At 41.8% G+C, this 19,032-nt stretch overlaps 1 protein-coding gene and 1 long non-coding RNA gene across 3 annotated transcripts; one reads left to right on the forward strand and one right to left on the reverse strand.

Moving 5' to 3' along the window:
- Window positions 1-3,327: 3,327 nt before the first annotated feature.
- LOC106585791 (nuclear receptor subfamily 2 group F member 1-A) lies at window positions 3,328-10,887 on the reverse strand. Of its 2 annotated transcripts, none has more exons than XM_014172420.2 (3): window positions 9,646-10,887; window positions 7,754-8,278; window positions 3,328-4,486 (listed from the first exon to the last, which is right to left on the reverse strand). In XM_014172420.2, the coding sequence occupies exons 1-3, from the start codon at window positions 10,079-10,081 to the stop codon at window positions 4,212-4,214; spliced, it is 1,236 nt and encodes a 411-aa protein (XP_014027895.1). In that variant the 5' UTR covers window positions 10,082-10,887; the 3' UTR covers window positions 3,328-4,211. The 2 variants fall into 2 exon arrangements, with proteins under 2 accessions (XP_014027895.1, XP_014027894.1); XM_014172419.2 differs by having other exon boundaries at window positions 7,754-8,281.
- Window positions 10,888-11,070: 183 nt separating this feature from the next.
- On the forward strand, window positions 11,071-12,580 carry LOC106585792 (uncharacterized). Its single transcript, XR_001324028.2, has 3 exons — window positions 11,071-11,236; window positions 11,839-11,913; window positions 12,377-12,580. It is a non-coding gene; the product is annotated as an uncharacterized lncRNA (long non-coding RNA).
- The last annotated feature ends 6,452 nt before the right edge of the window (window positions 12,581-19,032 follow it).

Here is a 19,032-nt window from a genome sequence, read left to right on the forward strand (position 1 = left end):
CGACTACATATTATCACCATTTCACATAGAAAGCAAACAAGCCATTTTATGACACACAAGCAGACATCCATGCACTATATTTAGAATGCTAGGCTATTTCCCACTGTGCTGTTTTCAACCGTTCACGAGAAGTGTTTGAATTGCCAAGCGATGCTGAAAAACGTGATGTCCATTGTCGTGTATGTCTATTCATTATGCATAAGCCAATACCTGAAATAAAAGTTTATAACATTGTCTTAGTCCATACTTGAGAGGATCATTCACGCATCCCAAAGCTTCCATTTGAAAATATTTTCCCAAACTGTTTGTCAAGAGTGACTTAACGTAGGCCTAACATTGGCGAAATGAAGTGACGTTACCCCACACAAGCTTGTTATTGCCGTGTGACTGCTCAAGACGTGTGGAACCATTGGTTGCATGAGGTTTTGGAAATAGGGTCGCTGACAACTTAGGATAATAAATGTTTCGCTTTCAGACAGATATCTCAAACGTGAAATCGCACCCAGCTGCTTGTGCAAGCAAACAAATAGCCCCGTGTTAGGAGTCATTCACTTGTGGTTTGATGGATGAAACCAGACAAAGGTAAATTGTTATTTAACTCATTTGGGAATAACACTTTGGTAACCAGAGTTTCCGAAATTACCGAGACACAAATGGGGCCTATAGTGTGTTACAGATCCCGTTGCCTTACCCATTGTCATCAGTCAAGTGCAACAATACGATATGCTAGAACATCCCAAACGTGTCACACGTTTATTTCTTCTTCAGAAAAGCAGCTAAAATACCAGCAGCATACAAGACCCAGAGAGACCATTTGTATAACATATTTGAACGTTGAGTGATCTACAACTATGAAAGACTTCTGCCTGAAAGCTCATCATCCCAAACACTATAGGCCTACGAGGTTACTGGAAAGCCGAATACCAAACTAGTATGAGATTATATCTAATTGTTGCATATGTGGGATTACAACAAACATCTTTAAATTGTCCTAACTGTTGGAAAATGAAAGCAACACACCATCGATTAATAAATATCACTTATAGGTCTACCAAACTGTAGCCTATCATTCCTGTTTGTAGTGAGTCATACTGCTTCATTAACTAGAAACACATGGCTCGAATTCTGTTATTTTGAATTGATTTATATAGCCCGTAGTGTAGAGATTGTACAACAGAATGCGCTCAGCAAAGGATGAAAGTTAGAATTCTAGAGGGGTTTAGAATACATTATGTGAGGACAACCAGTTAAAAGCTGCATTTAATATGCTGGTAAACAATTTAGTCGAGGGCTGGAAATATAGGCTGGAATTGATCGTCATCAACGACACTATTTTCAGTAAACGTTATATTTTTCTAATTAAACATCTCTTCATATGCGGGTAAACATAAACTAGGATATTAGCCAAAAAACTAATAAATACAACACATACAACCAGATTTATAAAATAAAATATTTAGGGGGACTACAATCTAAGAACAGTTGTGGAGTAGGCCTAGGTTATGAGCTAAACTTCCAAATTAGCCCAAAACGCCTATTTCTTTTTCCAATAAGGTTAAATGGGTAATTTGTAAAATGCTAAGGTATAATATGTACAATTTTTGCTCTCAGGTGTTAAAATGAGTGTTTAAACTATTTTAAAAAATGGCTGTTAATTTAAAGCAAAACTACAAGGGCTCATTCTCCAACTGTGAACCGGCCAACCGGCCAACATGCTCATGTCATTGTTAGTTCATAATTATTGATAGCCATATTATTACACATTATTGAGGACATAACACAATTAAGGGTTACGTTGATCTGAGAAATACAGTGTTGAAAAATTAGCAGAAGCTATAGAGGCTGAACACTGCTTCAATCATGACCACAGGTCGACCGGGATCAAATAAGGCCTGCTCATCTTTTGACCAGATGAGACCATGATAACTAGTCCTAATAGGTCGACTCCTGTTTTAAAAGCTGTCAGAAAAAACGATTAGAGATAGGCCCTCATTTACGAAATTTCACAACATCACTAGCTTAAGCAAAAAATAAGTTACTCGTAAATGAATTAATCAGGGAACATACAATCAAATCAAACGCCGCCACTATAAGCCCCCACCCAAACCCAAAATGGTGATATAAATACAATTAAGACATGTGTCTCCGTTCAGCTTCCATCCTCACCCTAGCTTTCATCGTAGGGAGATCGTTCATGTCCTCATCATGCTACTATCTCAAGATCGACTGCAAGGCAAAGGCTACAAGACACCGTCTTCTTCCTCCCAACATATCCCAAGCTTATGTCCTTATTTGAGTCTGATACAGTATGTGTATTATGCATATGAACAGTATACTGAGTTATTTCTGTACGTCAGAGATCTGCTCTCGGGTCCACGTTCTTTGTAAAGGGTAAGCAGACATTGTCACGCAAGAGACATACAGCCGCTGTACACGAATATACTATACACTGTGCAGACAAACATCATAATCCAACACGTTGAGGACTTCGTCGATGCATTCATTATACATGTAGGCTATAGGCATGCCAAGGCTACATACACACTGATTTCCCTCCGCATATTTCCTCTCTCATTTGTCTTTGCACTGTGCACTCCGCGTCTGTCTCGCTATCTCTCCTCCACTCTCTCTATTCCAACACAATACATCACATTCGATGTTTCTATCGTCTGGCTTACATGCTGTAAAATACATTTTCCAGATTGATCATGCATATCACATCTGTTTTGCAGCGAGTGCAATCCTTAGCTAAAACGCATGTCAATATTGAAACAATTCTTTCAAAGGGTATCTTTTTTTAACAGGCGAATGCAGATGTTTGGAGACAGTCATAGTTGAATTGAGAATCACCTTGATAAAGCCACAAGAGGTAGGCTAGAGAAGCTCGTGCTTTCATTGCTGTCTGGGAAAGTATGAAACATTAATGCGCGCACAGGCAGCGAGCAGCGTCACTACTGTCTAATTCCGCACATCGTTGTGTTTATACTCAGTCGTGAGTGAGCGACTAGGTGAAACAGTGACATATAGCTATGCAATGAGCAGCCTGCCAGCCATCCAATCTAAACAACGCCTGTTCTGTAGCATAACATGATAGTGTTATCTTTTCCCATCGTTCGCCAAGCTCCATTGGGAAGAATAGAGGCAAAATGCCTATAATGAATTAGAATGTTTAGTGTAGTATGCAAGACAACACTTGAAAACGCACATATAAGGCAAACATATTGCGTAGCCTAAACATGTGTATGAAGATGAGTGGCATTATGCTATCCCACACAATAAGCGTGAGTGCGCATCTCGATCTTCAGAAGAACATTCTTGAGAGTGAGACATTGTTGCCTATTTCTTTTTTAATAGTACACTCACCATCACACAACTTCATCAACCGACCCTTCTGCAAAAGCTGCATTATGAAGTAAGCAAATTGAAGGCAACAACCAATAAAATTCAAGAAACAATGAAAATTTCAAGACGAAACAAAGAAAATGTATTTGAAATGATATATTAAAAGTGCTTTTGATTTTCATGTCTCTCCTCTTTGACTGATGATCGACTCCTCAAACACTCATAACCAGGAGCAAGACGTCCTCTCGTCAAAATGTCCACGAGGTCGGTCTGCTGTTGCAGGTCCATAGTTCAACCATCAGTGGTGATATTGTCATAGCGATTAGACTTGTATCTTATTTGTCTACATTTCTTTATTTTTCTGTTTTAAATTCCCACTTCAACTTTTAATTCTCGGAGAACGTAGCTTCGACAACATATATATCGCACTCATAATAAGAAGCAAAAGGTTATATAAAAATTATTAGTATAGAATCACAGAAAAGCTGGTTTAGAACCAGAAAAAATACAAAACAGAGGGGTACATAGACACAGGACATTTCTTATAATTGCTTGGAAACATTATTTTCCCGCTAAGTCTTGTTTTTCATTTTATTTGTGGTTTTTTTTTACAAAAAAGGAAAATAAAGACTAATATTTTACAAAATGAAGAGTACTGTTCTTGAAGATGAGAGTGGATTTAAACAGGTGTAAGTCCAGTTCCATATTTTCTGTACATAACGTATTCCATCTCAGATCTTAGTCCCAGAAGACAAAAAAAAAACATGTCATGTCTTCCAATATGCTCAGAAAATGTCCTATATATAGTCTTCTTGTACGGGATGCTGAATTTTGGTCCTTTTTCTCTCTTTTTGTCACTCTCATTCGGATCATTGGATGGACATGTAAGGCCAGTTGAAGCTGCTCCCGGATAATAGCATATCCCTGATGAGCGTTTCAATAGGAGTTTTACCTACCAAGCGGACGAAGAACAGCTGCTCAATTACCGATGAGGAGACGGTGCGGAGAGATGGCAGCCGCAGCAAGAGCTTGCCAAAGCGGCTGGGCTGGTTAGGGTACTGGCTCCTCACGTATTCCTCCAGGGCGCACTGAGACTTCTCCTGCAGGCTTTCGATGTGAGCCGCATCTGACAGGCCGCAAGCGTCTGTGCAGGCAAAAGAGAAACACAAAAGAACCCTGGTTATCGTTCAACATCAACGTTACGTGTTATTGACAAAGTGAAATTAACAAACACACTGCCCAAACATGCTACGTCACGTTGAGTAAGAGGAACTGTCATATAGAATAAACAAGGGCGATCTGTTGAAGTGGGGAGCGCACTACACAGAGGCAGATACCTCTACACCTTCATAAACCAATCAAAACAAAGAATATGCAGCTAACGGCCATGGGAAATGGTGTGCAGCATAAGCCTATTTATTGTATAGCGTTTTGCACTTCCAATCGAGGGAGCAAGGGGAAAGGTAGGCAGGCCCACTCATGGTTTCTGACTCAGGGGACACAAGTCTATGGAAACGTATAAAATACATTGATGAAAATGAAATTGCAATGGTTATAATATGACCTAATTAAGCTACTCTCGATAAGCTGTTAAGACATTTCTCCGCTCTTTTCTTGATATACCATGCTTTGTCTGTTTTTCAATGTAGCCTAGTAAAGGCCCTGGAAGCAATCACATTTATTAGCTGGGGTGAAGTCAATAGTCACGCAAAAAACACGTAAAAATACGAAAAGGAGCCAGCACAACAACACATGGGACATGTGTTTTGTTCGTAGCCTACACAGTCGGGGGTTGTTCATTGCACATTGGCCTAAATGGAGAAATGCACTCATTGTTAATGTCTTAAGATATGTTTGCGCATAGTAGCCTACACACTAAACTGTTTATCGCACAGACCACGGCATACTGCTGTGCCTAGAAATCTGCATTAAACGGCTGTGCAGGGCCAAGCATAATAGCATTTGGACCGTTATGCATAGGCCTGACGATTTTGTATTAAGCCATTGCTTTGTAACAATACATTAAACACCGGACAATGGTATCCGAGAGGCTTTTAAGCCTCATCTTGATTTCTCAGGGCGATAACTCACTATGGCCAGACACAATAACCTTATGAACTCACGGACTGCGCGGGGGCAACGCGGAGATCTCGGGTTGATTTACTATATGATCTTAGACTAGGCAACACAGTCCCATGTATGCAAATCCGTTTGGATTAACTTTGATAGTCTCTATTCAATACATAAAACAATTAATCAGGGCGAAGTGAATGACGTTTTAAAACATCTTGCAAATATGAACTTGTGAAACACAATGATTAAGCTCAAATCATATCGACGACTGAGCTGCAGCGAATGCATGAGTCAAAAGAAAGCTCGTGAAAGGGCACACCATAGTTCACCAAACAGAACTAACCCTTGCGCCATACTATAACCTGCAAATATCTGCACATAAAGACATCTATTTCATAGATTCACATTGAATAAGTATGTGAAAACAGATTATGAAAAATATCTTACAATACATAACTGGACATAATATGAATCATAAGAACACAACGACCTAAACTAGGCTACCCCTATGGGTTTCATGTTTGAAAAAATAAATAAATGTCAACACAGTAAACCTTGACAATAACTATAGTTTGTTACGCATGTTGCCTCTAGCTAAAATGGACAGAATCAATGTTAAATCTAGTCATCTTAAACAACTATCTCTGTAGTTATATTTTATGTTAAATTGGATATAGCCTAATAACGCAACAACAACTTGGAGCAAGGCACTCAATGTCGTCATGTTATGTTAATGACTAACAGCCTAGAAAAAAAGGAAAAAAAGATAAACTCGCATTAGCAAAGGTAGGCTATAGGTAAACCAGAAGGGCTTGACTGGTCATATAAATGTACCTAAAAGGGCACAGTCATATGTAGGCCTACAAAACGAGAATATAATGTTTGTATGCTATGGACAGAAATGTCCTCACGGGCAGAAAAGGCAGTGGTAAAAGTCTTCATGTCACTGAGGAGGGCAAACTAGAGGACTAGAGGACTAGAGGAGGTTTATTGGCCATGATCAAAACATGCTCACTGGTCACTCAACCTGTCTGTGGGCTATACAATTCTCACAATTTAAAAAATAATAATGACAAAATACTTCATATGGATATGGCAAATAATATAATAGCCTATAACATAATATAATATGCCTAATATAATATAATATTGTAGAATATGCAAGGAAATATATTTAGCTATTTAGAGTAGGCTATAGGATAAATTTAATAGGCTATAATTCAGTAAGATGCTAATGCTAGGCTACTTTAGGCTAGGCTATAGGTGGTCACTAAGCATAGTGTTTTTTGAGGACATCGAGAGTGAAAATATGTTCTATAATATAAAATAAAAACACATATTACAAAACACAATGATGTTCAAAATGTTACTTAATTGTGAAATGTATTGATTGAAATAATGCTGTTTAATGAGAATGTGTTCACTTCTAAAGAGCCACATAAGAGCTCTTTTGAGTCACGGTCGATTTAGGCTTCTTTATCCACTAGGCCAACTTACTCTCCATTATCCTTATACGACTGCTTGCAAATGGTAATGGCAGCAAGTGTCCACAATCAAACCCCAAATATCTATATTATTACACGCGACAGGAACGGTGACCTTGGCTCAGCCAGATCTAGTAATGAGCTGTCATATGTAGACTATTCCTTCTTTTCAAAATGTGCGATTCTAATATTTTACAAGAAAATAATTGTGAGAGGAAATATCTTTAAACTAAATACATTCCGAATCTATCTCAAGCGTACCGTTGTTCTGACAGAAATGTATAGCAGAGTAATACAATGACATATTAGGCTATTTAATCAGTATTTCTTTGAATAGACAGCTGGGGATTATTTCCTGTTTTACCAAGACACATGTTTGTGCGCGCAAAACATGAAAAACATGTGCCGCATCTCATACATAGCCTACATCAAGTGACATACTACAATGATGCTTTTCTTTACGCATATAACGTATTAAAACAAAACGCCTGCTGCATAGACCAAACACTTCTGTACACCTAGTTATCAGACTTATAAAACATGTAATGCCGTTCACTTTTTATACTATCCCACTGTTATTAAATAGTATATTGTCTTTCAATCTATTCCTACGTGGGAGTAAAATACACATAAAAATTACGTTTTTGAAAATCGGTTTGTTTACTTCTCTTACGCTTTGAGTAACACACAAAATGTATCACTGTGGATATTTGGAGCAAGCCATTGTCAAAACAGCATGGAGTAGCCTGCACTAAACAGCCATGGCCTCTGTGTCAGTGTTGTTCTCCCTGTCTTCCCCCTCACTGCCCGTCTGTGAGAGAGGAGGCCTCAGCAGCAGCATGGGAAACACTCACCTGATGTGAAGAGTACTATCGCCTTGATGCAGCTGTACTCTGCCGAGTCAACGTGGAGGGCCTTGAGCTTCTCAACCTGCTCCTGGAAGATTCGAATGTGATCCATGAAAGCCACGACTCGGTCAGCAGACATTGGAGAAGCGTGGAGGCCTGCCGCGGCGAGCAGAGGGGCCACATGCAAAGGCATGGAGCACTGAGCCGCGTTTAGCACAAACAATTCGCTCCACGTCAGCCTGAGAAGGGACACCTGGTCGGTGATCTGCAGATCTGGAAAGAAAGGGATGTTCCTCGCCCATTCCACGGCGCTGAAGAGCAAGCGAGCTGCCAGCTCGCAGATGTTCTCAATACCCATGATATTGTTGGGCTGCATGCATTGGCTTCCATATCGGGACGTCGGGTAAGGCTCAGCCCGAAGCAATAACGAGATGTATCCGGAGAGATAGCAATGGCCGTTCAGAGGGTCCCCGTTCGTCAGCCCGTACTGCCCTGGGTTCGGCTGGGTTGGAGGCATTCGTCCTCGCTGAACCGCTGACAAAAAGAAAGAGAAGGAGAGGAAATGTGCATCCAGAACTGATGAACATTGTTGCATGTGCAACCTATGCTGAGAAGCATTAGGCAAGCTAGTGTTTTCTGCTCTGAGATAAGGGAGTAAGATTTCCCATCACAATCTAGTTCAAACTGTAAATTATATAGTGTGTAAGATTGTGTGTTGTTTAAATAAATAATAATATTTTCTATATCTAAGTGACCGTAGCCTACATGCTAAGTGTTGCACTTTCTACATTAGTATCGACTATGCATGCATCTAGATTAACACACACACACACACACACACACACACACACACACACACACACACACACACACACACACACACACACACACACACACACACACACACACACACACACACACACACACACATATATATATTCAAATAGCTAACATAACGGATGCTTTAATACAGGCCTATAATGCCATTTAGACCTATACTACATCTAGTTGTTCACTGCAGTCCATGTGTCAGTTTCATTTGGCCTAATGTATTCCTCCATTACATATGTTTTATGCTGCACTGAAGAAGAATGGCAAAAATATATCAAGCACAATAAGAGTAAACGCCTTCTAAGCCTGTAGTTCAGTCGAGGAAGAATATTTTAATAATGTGCTTTAAAAAAGTATAATTGGTCTAATTGTATTTTTGTTGACAATATTTTTTGGGGATAATATTAAATAACATGTATGGTAATTTGGTGGTTAATTTAAAATACGTGTTTTGCTATAATTTGTGCTCCAAAGAGAGGGAAAGTTACGGCCTCTCATACATTATGAGGCTAAACAAATGTGTACCGCACAAATTCTCTAGCATTAACGTCAGCCTGCTCAAGCTGCCTAATCTGTCTAGTCAGCATGTGGAACAGAGAGACGATGTGGTTATGTTGTCTGTTCGTTTTAATGCACAGACAAACCAAACACAAGTCTATCACTACACATGTAAGGACGTCTCTCTCTCTCTCTCTCTCTCACACACACACACACACACACACACACACACACACACACACACACACACACACACACACACACACACACACACTAAAAGCAAATAGCAAATGGTTATGTTTAGTTTTGACGTTCCCAAAAAACGTCAGCCAAACAAACAGCTGCTTTGTTTTAGCCTACGACTCGTACCGGTTTCCTATCTTTTGTAGCTACATTGCATTTGACCCTCTCTATAGGCTAAATGCGCACACATACACATCCCCTCAAAAAACATGGATGTGCAATGTGCTCAGCCGTATGTATGTGACCTTTTATGCAACACGGCAGCCCTATTTGTCAATGAAACGTAGTACGCATCATCATATGTGCCATTAAAAAAAGATATTCACCTTCCCGCCGCATCCCCACTTTTAAACACTTCTTCAGCCGACAGTATTGGCACTGATTTCGGTGGTGTTGGTCAATGGGACAGTTCCTATTGGCACGACATGTATACGTTAAGTTCCTTCGGACACTCCTCTTGAAGAAACTTTTGCATCCCTCGCAGGTGAACTGACCATAGTGCTTGCCGCTCGATTTGTCTCCGCAAACAACACATTCTATATGCTGTGCGCCACTCTGTCCAGAATTCTGACTCCCCTTGTCTCCAGCAGTCCCTGGTGTTGACGGGGGTCCTGGCTGACTTGGGGTCTGCGGAGTGTGAGGTGCTGCCGACGCCGTCTGCTGTTGCTCCCTGGCCGGCTGAGTTGCTGGATTGGGGCCGCTTGGAGGTCCTCCGACCACGTCTTCCTGCGGATCTCGCCAGACGCTAACTACCATTGCCATATCTCGGGCCCGGAAAGTGCTATAAAGCGAACTGATCGCTGGGATTTATAAAGCAAGGGGAGAAAAAAGATCTCAAACACAACAGTGCAAAGTCAAATCGGAAAAAACAATCTCATGAGAGAAAGAATGGAGCAGAACACGATCAATACATTCAGAATACAGGAGGCGATAGAATAGGCACCCGATCAGGATATGCAAGTGTCGGGAGGCCAGTTCCAATGTAAACTGCAGTCAGCCATTCAGGAACCCAATCTTGAAGAAAAAGCGAGCCAGCCGTTAACAAAAAAATGCTGTTCGTTATAAAATAGCCAGAAAGGAGGCAGGAGCGATTCACATGGGCGTAGAAATGAACATAAAATAGATGCGATCCAAAGTGCTGCGAGAAATAAATTCCCTTCTCCTTTCTTCCTTGCTCCTTACTCCCGTCTTCGCTGTTGGAGATTGAGGAAAAACTGAAGAGCGGAATTTTACATCTATATTCTTAAATACAATTCATTTCGACCAGCAAAAAGACCGCGTCGCCGAAGTGCCCGTGCAGTTTCACCTCTCCAGTAGAATGGAGCGAAGGCGAAAAGATAAAAAAACAAAAAACAACATCTAATAGAATATGCAAGAAGGAGAGACCCAAAAATGAATGCGTTTAAACGGGAAGACCAGCAGAGCAATGTTTCCGAAACGGGGATCTGCGCGAATGTCTGTATATAGTGAACTTTGACACTACTATTGAAACTGACACGTTTCTATGGAGATCGCTACGCCTTATATGGTGCTCGTGTCAAGGAGCCAAGAGAGGGGCTGCTGGCAACTGATAATCAAAGGCGACTGACTGGCCAGAGCCCTGCATTGAGGGGAGAGAGAGAAAATGGGAGGCTAAGGTTAGCCAAGCCTCTTTCTCTCCATTGGTTAGAGTCCTCGTTCCTTGCTACCTACGACTGGGGTCTCTGACAAGCACAATTTACATTGAGCTCGCCCTGCGATGCTATTTACTTTGAAACCTGATTAGTATGGGCCGTCTATTGTCACAAACAGAGGAGGAAACCCTGGATAGAATAGCCGAAATAAGGGTAAAAGCGAGGACAAAAGCTTTGTGCACGTGAAATAAACAAACGTGCTAGGCGAAAGGGACTGGCATAGAATTCCTCAAAGTTTTAAATGGTTTGTTTGGGACTACCATATTCATTATACATGCGGGGGACATTATTATTGATGTATCGTGTATTTTATTATAGACTACAGCATTTGGTGGTGTTTAATACTGTATATGCTTCAACTTTACATTGTCAAAATTCGGGTCCAAAGTTACTGGATCAAATTAGGAAAAATTACAATGTAAGAAATGATGCATAATAGACAAGTCGTGTTAGAATAGGCAGACAGGGTGCGATGGCGCCAGCGAATCTCAAAATTACATCGGCAAATAACAAATACTCTATAACAGTTGAGGTTTTAAGGCCTACACAATCACTGAACGGGTGTCATATTATGTTTTATAATGACAATCATTAAAATCATGTCAAGTTGTTTGAAAATTGCACGGGAATTCCGGCTTTTTGTATGTGGATACTGAAGCCTGCATGCGTCTCCAACTCAAAAATGTCTGGATCGGTCTGCCATCTAGCGTACAGTATACCATTACATCCACATAGTAATGCATAACCCACTGTGATCATGCATGTATTCTTATCAACTTTGTAAAATCGTAAAAACAAGAAATAAACTCATGAAAATTGCTTTTTTTTTATTTATATTCTTTACAGATACTGTGTTCCTGATGAAGATTTCAAACGGAGCTGCTGGTGCCTGTTTTGTCGATTTAGGAAACACCTTCCAGGGTAAAATCACTTACAATTTGTGGAACTTAGCACAAATAACATTTACACGGGGTAGTTTGAATATGACAACATGTCGCCCACATGGTAACCAAAGCCACCAGAAGTGTATTCAGTGGGCTACAAGCCTGGTGCGTCGACATGCATCCATAATAGCCGAACTTAAATAGAGTATAGGGTATGTGAAAATAAAGTGAATAGTTTGTGAATACCTTTGTTATGTCTGTCCGAGTGTAGTCACCTATTAAAAGATAATGGTGCGCAAATATGCAAGTACCCCTCTTGTTAACGCATAGGAGGAATGGGTGTTTTTAAGTATTCAACAACAGAACTCTTCCCGTCCCTGTCTCGGACACTGCACTGAGACTCCCGGTCATGTCTCCAGCTCTTTGAAAAGGTGAAACGAATAAGATTAAAACGGACAAAGAATTTTCTGTAAGTGTATCATTAAGATTTTACTCCACAGATCGGGAAGAGAGCTGGACGGAGAGAGAGAGAGAGAGAGGGGTGACAGTGAATGAGAGCAGCGGGAAGAAGGCTATAGCACGAAAACGGGAGAGAAAAAGAGAACGTGGACAGCAGGGCATTAAGAGAAGAAGCACCCAGCGACAACTATTAGGCTATAGTGGACGGGAAACATCGGTACCTGAATTTAGCTAACACCAGCCAGGCAAGTACAACATTTATTTCTCTTCCACCTATTCACAAGAAGCTCTAAAGGAATGAACAATACATTCTAGCCTCGCTACACTACCATGCAAACCATGTAGGCAACCGTTATCTAGCTTATCTGTCTAAATGCCAAACAACCACTGTTAGTTAGGCTACATTCCAGGACGAAACTTTTGAACCGTACTTTTGATTCCTTCCTTGACATTCTTACTGATTTGGGGACCCGTTTCTCCGTTTTAAACTGTCGTCAGCAATATATACGAACATCGTTGATGCTGTTACCGCAATTCGGGGAACCCTTTCCAAGCTATGAGCATCTCACCTGTACAAGGCTATTTGTTGTTTGATCACATAATGAAAAGATTGATAGCAGCCGGTTTCTCATCGATAGTTTCAACGGATTAAAGGACAGTTATACGACCGAGCTGGTCAGGCATAGCACAGGCATGACGATGGTTCCTGGAACACTTTCTGTCTGTTTTGTTTAGTCATATGAAAATGTAGGGCGTTCATGATAATCAAATGATTATTATTTAATTGAAAAGTTTGCAGATACATTTTCAACCCCACTATGTGAGATAAACAGAATATATTATGTCAATTTAAAAGCAGTTTTTACGATTATTTGGTAGATAATTGATGCATACACACAACTTACATCGAGCGATAATACTGACACAAGCATAGGCTACGCCTATATGAAATACGATTTTGGCAAGACTATATTCAACTTCGATTCCCTTGTGTCTCAGATTTTAAGTTGATGCTATAAATGCCACTTGAAGTTCCACATGACAGGAACTTACTATTAATGTCTATGTTATACTTTGAGTTAGCCTATATTTCCCTAAAACAAGACACATATAAATATAATTATGTGACATAATTATGTGTTATTACCAAAAATATCAAATGCCATTCGCAGTGCAGTATAGGCTATATTTGCACATGTGGCCTATATGAATCAGATCCTGCATATGTTCTGCTGAGCATCTACCGCGAGTTAGAGGTCAAACTAGCCTAGATATAGGCCTACGTGGGCTTCAAATATATTTAAAAAAACATAGGCTAAATTAGGCTAATTTCTCTCTCTATCCGTTTGTATAACAAATAAATAAAAAAATGTCAGGGAAACTGCACCCCATAAACACGTTTTCGCTTCTGCAAGCAGTCAATCGAGCGTTATGAATTCTTGGACCAGTTGTGAAAGCAATAAAAGGCCATGATAGTCGGACCTCCTACTTCGTGAACACGGGGGCTAATATCAGCCCATCGGCATTTCAGATAATTAATAAACACCTAACAACGTTGAAGGAAAATAGCTAATAATACAATCCTCATTGGTTCAGTTTATGTAGGCGCTTCAGTATAGGGAATCTATAAAGTCACTACACTGTTCAAAGCTTCAAGCTCCATCCATTGCTTTCCCTGGCGCTTTAGAGGCCTCTGTCGAAATGCCTACTATAAAAACAAGTATTACGTTTCTTCAGGAGAGGGTAACACACGATCTATGCTTTTCACATCCACGCGCACCTTTGAGCATCTGCCCCTAACTGAACAGCTAACTTTCTAGAAGAAATGGCTGTGGTGTGTTGTTCCAAAAATATAGAACTAGCCTATATTTCTGCCAAGAAAAATACAAGTGTAAAATATCTATGAAAAAGTGTAGTGACGTTTCATTAACAAATGAGGTGTGCTGCTGTCAATTATTTACTTAATATGCATAATAGCCTATGTTACATGTGCAACTACATATAACAAAACATCCATTTGTTGAGTGATTTACAATAATTAAAAATGAGAAAATAACTTAAATTAACATAACAATGTTTTAACAGATAACAGAAACCTTTGAAGACATAATGAATTAAAAAAATCCTTCATCTGCGTCTTTTCAAACTTTTCCCCAATACTGTATCACTGGAATTATATAAGCTACTATTCAATAGTATACTTGAAACAAGTATTGCCTGTAGCCTAATTGTAAGATTAGTATTTGTTTTGATGTGTTCAGTGTAACCTAGTTTTGATATAACAGGCTCTCAACTTTGAACCACATTTATAAATTCATTTGAAAAATAAATGTTGCATAATGAATTACATAAAGACAAAATGAAGATGGCCAGTGCTGCTGTTTTCTTTAGACCCAAGCTGTGCGTTATAGGTTAATGTGTGAGTTGGAGGGTTTGCTGAGAGCCCCTCCGCTTTGAGTCGTTACGGGTTGAAAGAGAGGAGGAGGGGTTTTTCCCCCAATCTGATCCCTAACTATTCGGGGGCTCAGATTGGTGTGAAAGGGACGAAAAGGTCAGTTGAAATCGTATTTTATCCGCAGCCATTTTCTCTATGGATCAGCAACTTTGAATAGACATAATCTAATCGCGCTTAATGGAAAAGCTATTCGTGAGAAATAGGGAAAATATTTTATATTCTTAAGGTCGCTATGTTTAACGCAGGCAGCTTCGACAAAATTACAGACAGATCAAAGTAGCTAACAAGTTGAGTTGGGTTTGTTTCTTCAGAGTTTTATTCACCGGTCAAAATACACCATGATGAATGAAGAACCACACACTAGGATTCTGAGGCTACTGCCACGGCTATAATTGTAGACAATTGAAGCCGAAATGACTATTCCAATTAGCTTTGTGGTTGAAGTTTAGTTAGAGGGACTGTCAGTTTATGCGATGGGTAATGGCTTTATCGCTCACAAAACCATCATATATTTAGAGCATATGTGCTAATTACATGAAATGGTGTCAGAGACCGAGATCATGAATCCATTAGCACTGAACATCCTCATGGTCCTGCTGTAATATTGTAGTTCACCAAAAACCGAACTGGAAGCACCAGTAGCGACATCAAAGTAAACACATTTTCTGAGCTGTTAACGTGGTAAGACGGTGAAAGTGACATAAATTACGCGGTTCTGTATAAGAAAGGGTCAAATTAATGCGTAAGGTAGGCCTATAACGAAGTATAAAGTGTGCATCACGCCATTCAAGGCAGACAAAATCCTTCAAAACACCTATAGTGTCTTAATGTGGTAGCCTATATACGCCTAATACCATGGTGGCGAAGAAAGAAGACATTAGCAAAACACAGCCAAATAATAATTTTGAATGGGAGACGATACCATATTAACTAATGCAACCAACCAATGGCCAAGCACTTACAGGCTACTTGTGATAGCCTACTGTCAATGTCTTGAGACTTTTTAAATCACCTCAGTCCATATAATATGAGGACAACCCTTTACCCCATGTTGAAGTTCTTTACAAGTTTTAGAAATTAGCCTGGTTAAATGTGGAAAAATTAACCGAAGCAGAATTCCATTTTCTCTACTACTCGACTACTACATCGACTATTCTATCTACAGGGACCAAGGCAACACGGACACGGGTTTCAAACGCAGTGCATAAAGGCATTTTACCCGTAACAGTAATTTATTTCAGGGAAACAGGAGGGCAAAGGTGGAATTCTCGAGAAATTCAACAAGTATAGAGGAGCTTCTGCACGCGAATTACTTTTCATCCTATCGCCACATTATCCGAAAACACACTGTAGATAGACCAAAGACAAAAAGTCAGAACAAGACTATCTCCCGTGCAAATATGCAAGCCGCAGATAACCATTTAAGGAGCAGGCTTATTATAAAACGGGAGTAAAGAGAGAAAGGAATAGACAGAACATAGACAAGTGGCTTGTCTCATTTGTTCTCCCTGAAACTGGGAGGTGAAATAAAATATGACATTTCCAACTTGCCTGCGTCATTTCGCATCTTTTGTTGTTAAATGAGTGACATCACCTCAAGTATCCATAATGGTTTTCTTAAACCAACACACAGCACGCGCTCAATTTGAACGTTGTCTGTCTGAACCGCCACCATGCTGTTGCCTAATAGGGGGTGACTGAGCACGTTTAGACTAACGGTACATTAAGACAGAACAAAATCATTCTCAAGTTACATATCATTCATTTGTGATCATTTCTCATATTTTATAAGGCATGATATTAAAACGCGTGCATAGCCTAATGTGCATGTAGACATTCAGTTTCCAAACAGTAAACGTTATGTGAGCCATAGGTTAATAAGCAAGATACTGAACAAATTCATTTGACAATCAACGATATCCTTTAGAAAACCAAACATGTATGAACATGAGACATGTTAAATAGCAAAGTGCATCCACAAACAGTATAAAAGATGACTGTATCCACCTATCATTACATCCCACTGGGCACACACTGGTTGAATCAACGTTGTTTCCACGTAATCATGCAGATGAGTGTAATAAAAAAATAATAAAACTAAAATAATGTCATTAAAGTATTTAACACACGCACGCACACGCACACACACAGGCTTCGGTATCTTGAATCTTACATGGGGGGGGGGGGTGTAATCATTAGAGAAATAGATGCCTGCAAAGTTTGTAAAATGATCAGAGATGTTAGCTGGATCTGAACATCCTGAAGTCCAGCGCAAGTGCTGGGCCAGTGATGGGCTAGTGCTGTGCCAGTGATGGGCTAGTGCTGGACCAGTGATGGACTAGTGCTGTGCCAGTGATGGGCTAGTGCTGGACCAGTGATGGACTAGTGCTGTGCCAGTGATGGGCTAGTGCTGGACCAGTGATGGGCTAGTGCTGTGCCAGTGATGGGCTAGTGCTGGGCCAGTGATGGGCTAGTGCTGGGCCAGTGATGGGCTAGTGCTGGACCAGTGATGGACTAGTGCTGGGCCAGTGATGGGCTAGTGCTGGACCAGTGATGGACTAGTGCTGGGCCAGTGATGGGCTAGTGCTGGACCAGTGATGGACTAGTGCTGGGCCAGTGATGGGCTAGTGCTGGACCAGTGATGGGCTAGTGCTGGGCCAGTGATGGGCTAGTGCTGGGCCAGTGATGGGCTAGTGCTGGACCAGTGATGGGCTAGTGCTGTGCCAGTGATGGGCTAGTGCTGGGCCAGTGATGGGCTAGTGCTGGGCCAGTGATGTGCTAGTGCTGGGCCAGTGATGGGCTAGTGCTGGACCAGTGATGGGCTAGTGCTGGGCCAGTGATGTGCTAGTGCTGGACCAGTGATGGGCTAGTGCTGTGCCAGTGATGGGCTAGTGCTGGGCCAGTGATGGGCTAGTGCTGTGCCAGTGATGGGCTAGTGCTGGACCAGTGATGGGCTAGTGCTGTGCCAGTGATGGGCTAGTGCTGGGCCAGTGATGGGCTAGTGCTGTGCCAGTGATGGGCTAGTGCTGTGCCAGTGATGGGCTAGTGCTGTGCCAGTGATGGGCTAGTGCTGTGCCAGTGATGGGCTAGTGCTGGGCCAGTGATGGGCTAGTGCTGGGCCAGTGATGGGCTAGTGCTGGGCCAGTGATGTGCTAGTGCTGTGCCAGTGATGGGCTAGTGCTGGGCCAGTGATGTGCTAGTGCTGTGCCAGTGATGGGCTAGTGCTGGGCCAGTGATGGGCTAGTGCTGTGCCAGTGATGGGCTAGTGCTGTGCCAGTGATGGGCTAGTGCTGGGCCAGTGATGGGCTAGTGCTGTGCCAGTGATGGGCTAGTGCTGGACCAGTGATGGACTAGTGCTGTGCCAGTGATGGGCTAGTGCTGGACCAGTGATGGACTAGTGCTGTGCCAGTGATGGGCTAGTGCTGGGCCAGTGATGGGCTAGTGCTGTGCCAGTGATGGGCTAGTGCTGTGCCAGTGATGGGCTAGTGCTGTGCCAGTGATGGGCTAGTGCTGGGCCAGTGATGTGCTAGTGCTGGGCCAGTGATGGGCTAGTGCTGGGCCAGTGATGGGCTAGTGCTGGGCCAGTGATGGGCTAGTGCTGTGCCAGTGATGGGCTAGTGCTGTGCCAGTGATGGGCTAGGGCTGTGCCAGTGATGGGCTAGCGCTGGGCCAGTGATGGGCTAGCGCTGGGACAGTGAAGGGCTAGCGCTGTGCCAGTGATGGGCTAGCGCTGTGACAGTGATGGGCTAGCGCTGGGCCAGTGATGGGCTAGCGCTGGGCCAGTGATGGGCTAGCGCTGGGCCAGTGATGGGCTAGCGCTGGGCCAGTGATGGGCTAGCGCTGTGCCAGTGATGGGCTAGCGCTGGGCCAGTGATGGGCTAGCGCTGGGCCAGTGATGGGCTAGTGCTGGGCCAGTGATGAATCATGAACATGAAGAAAGAGAGTCTGCACTATTCCTGTTCCAAGTGCTGTAATTGCTTGCAGGACACAAAACAGAGACCGTTTTGGCCGGTAGCCTTTTTAAGGCGCTTTGATGACAAAGGCACAACAGACCATATATTTTCAGATTGATTTGGAAATGGTGTGTGTGTATCTATCAGTGCAGGTGTGTGTGTGTGTGTGTGTGTGTGAGATCAAGTAATTCCACAGCTATTGGCTGACTATATTATCTGACTATTAGAGCTACGTGGTACCAGGGGCAGTTTGACCCTTTGCTCGTCTCAGCTGGATGTGTGATGTGTG

The sequence above is a fragment of the Salmo salar genome, chromosome ssa24 (genome assembly GCF_905237065.1).
Source record: "Salmo salar chromosome ssa24, Ssal_v3.1, whole genome shotgun sequence".
In the NCBI taxonomy this organism is placed as follows: Eukaryota; Metazoa; Chordata; class Actinopteri; order Salmoniformes; family Salmonidae; genus Salmo; species Salmo salar.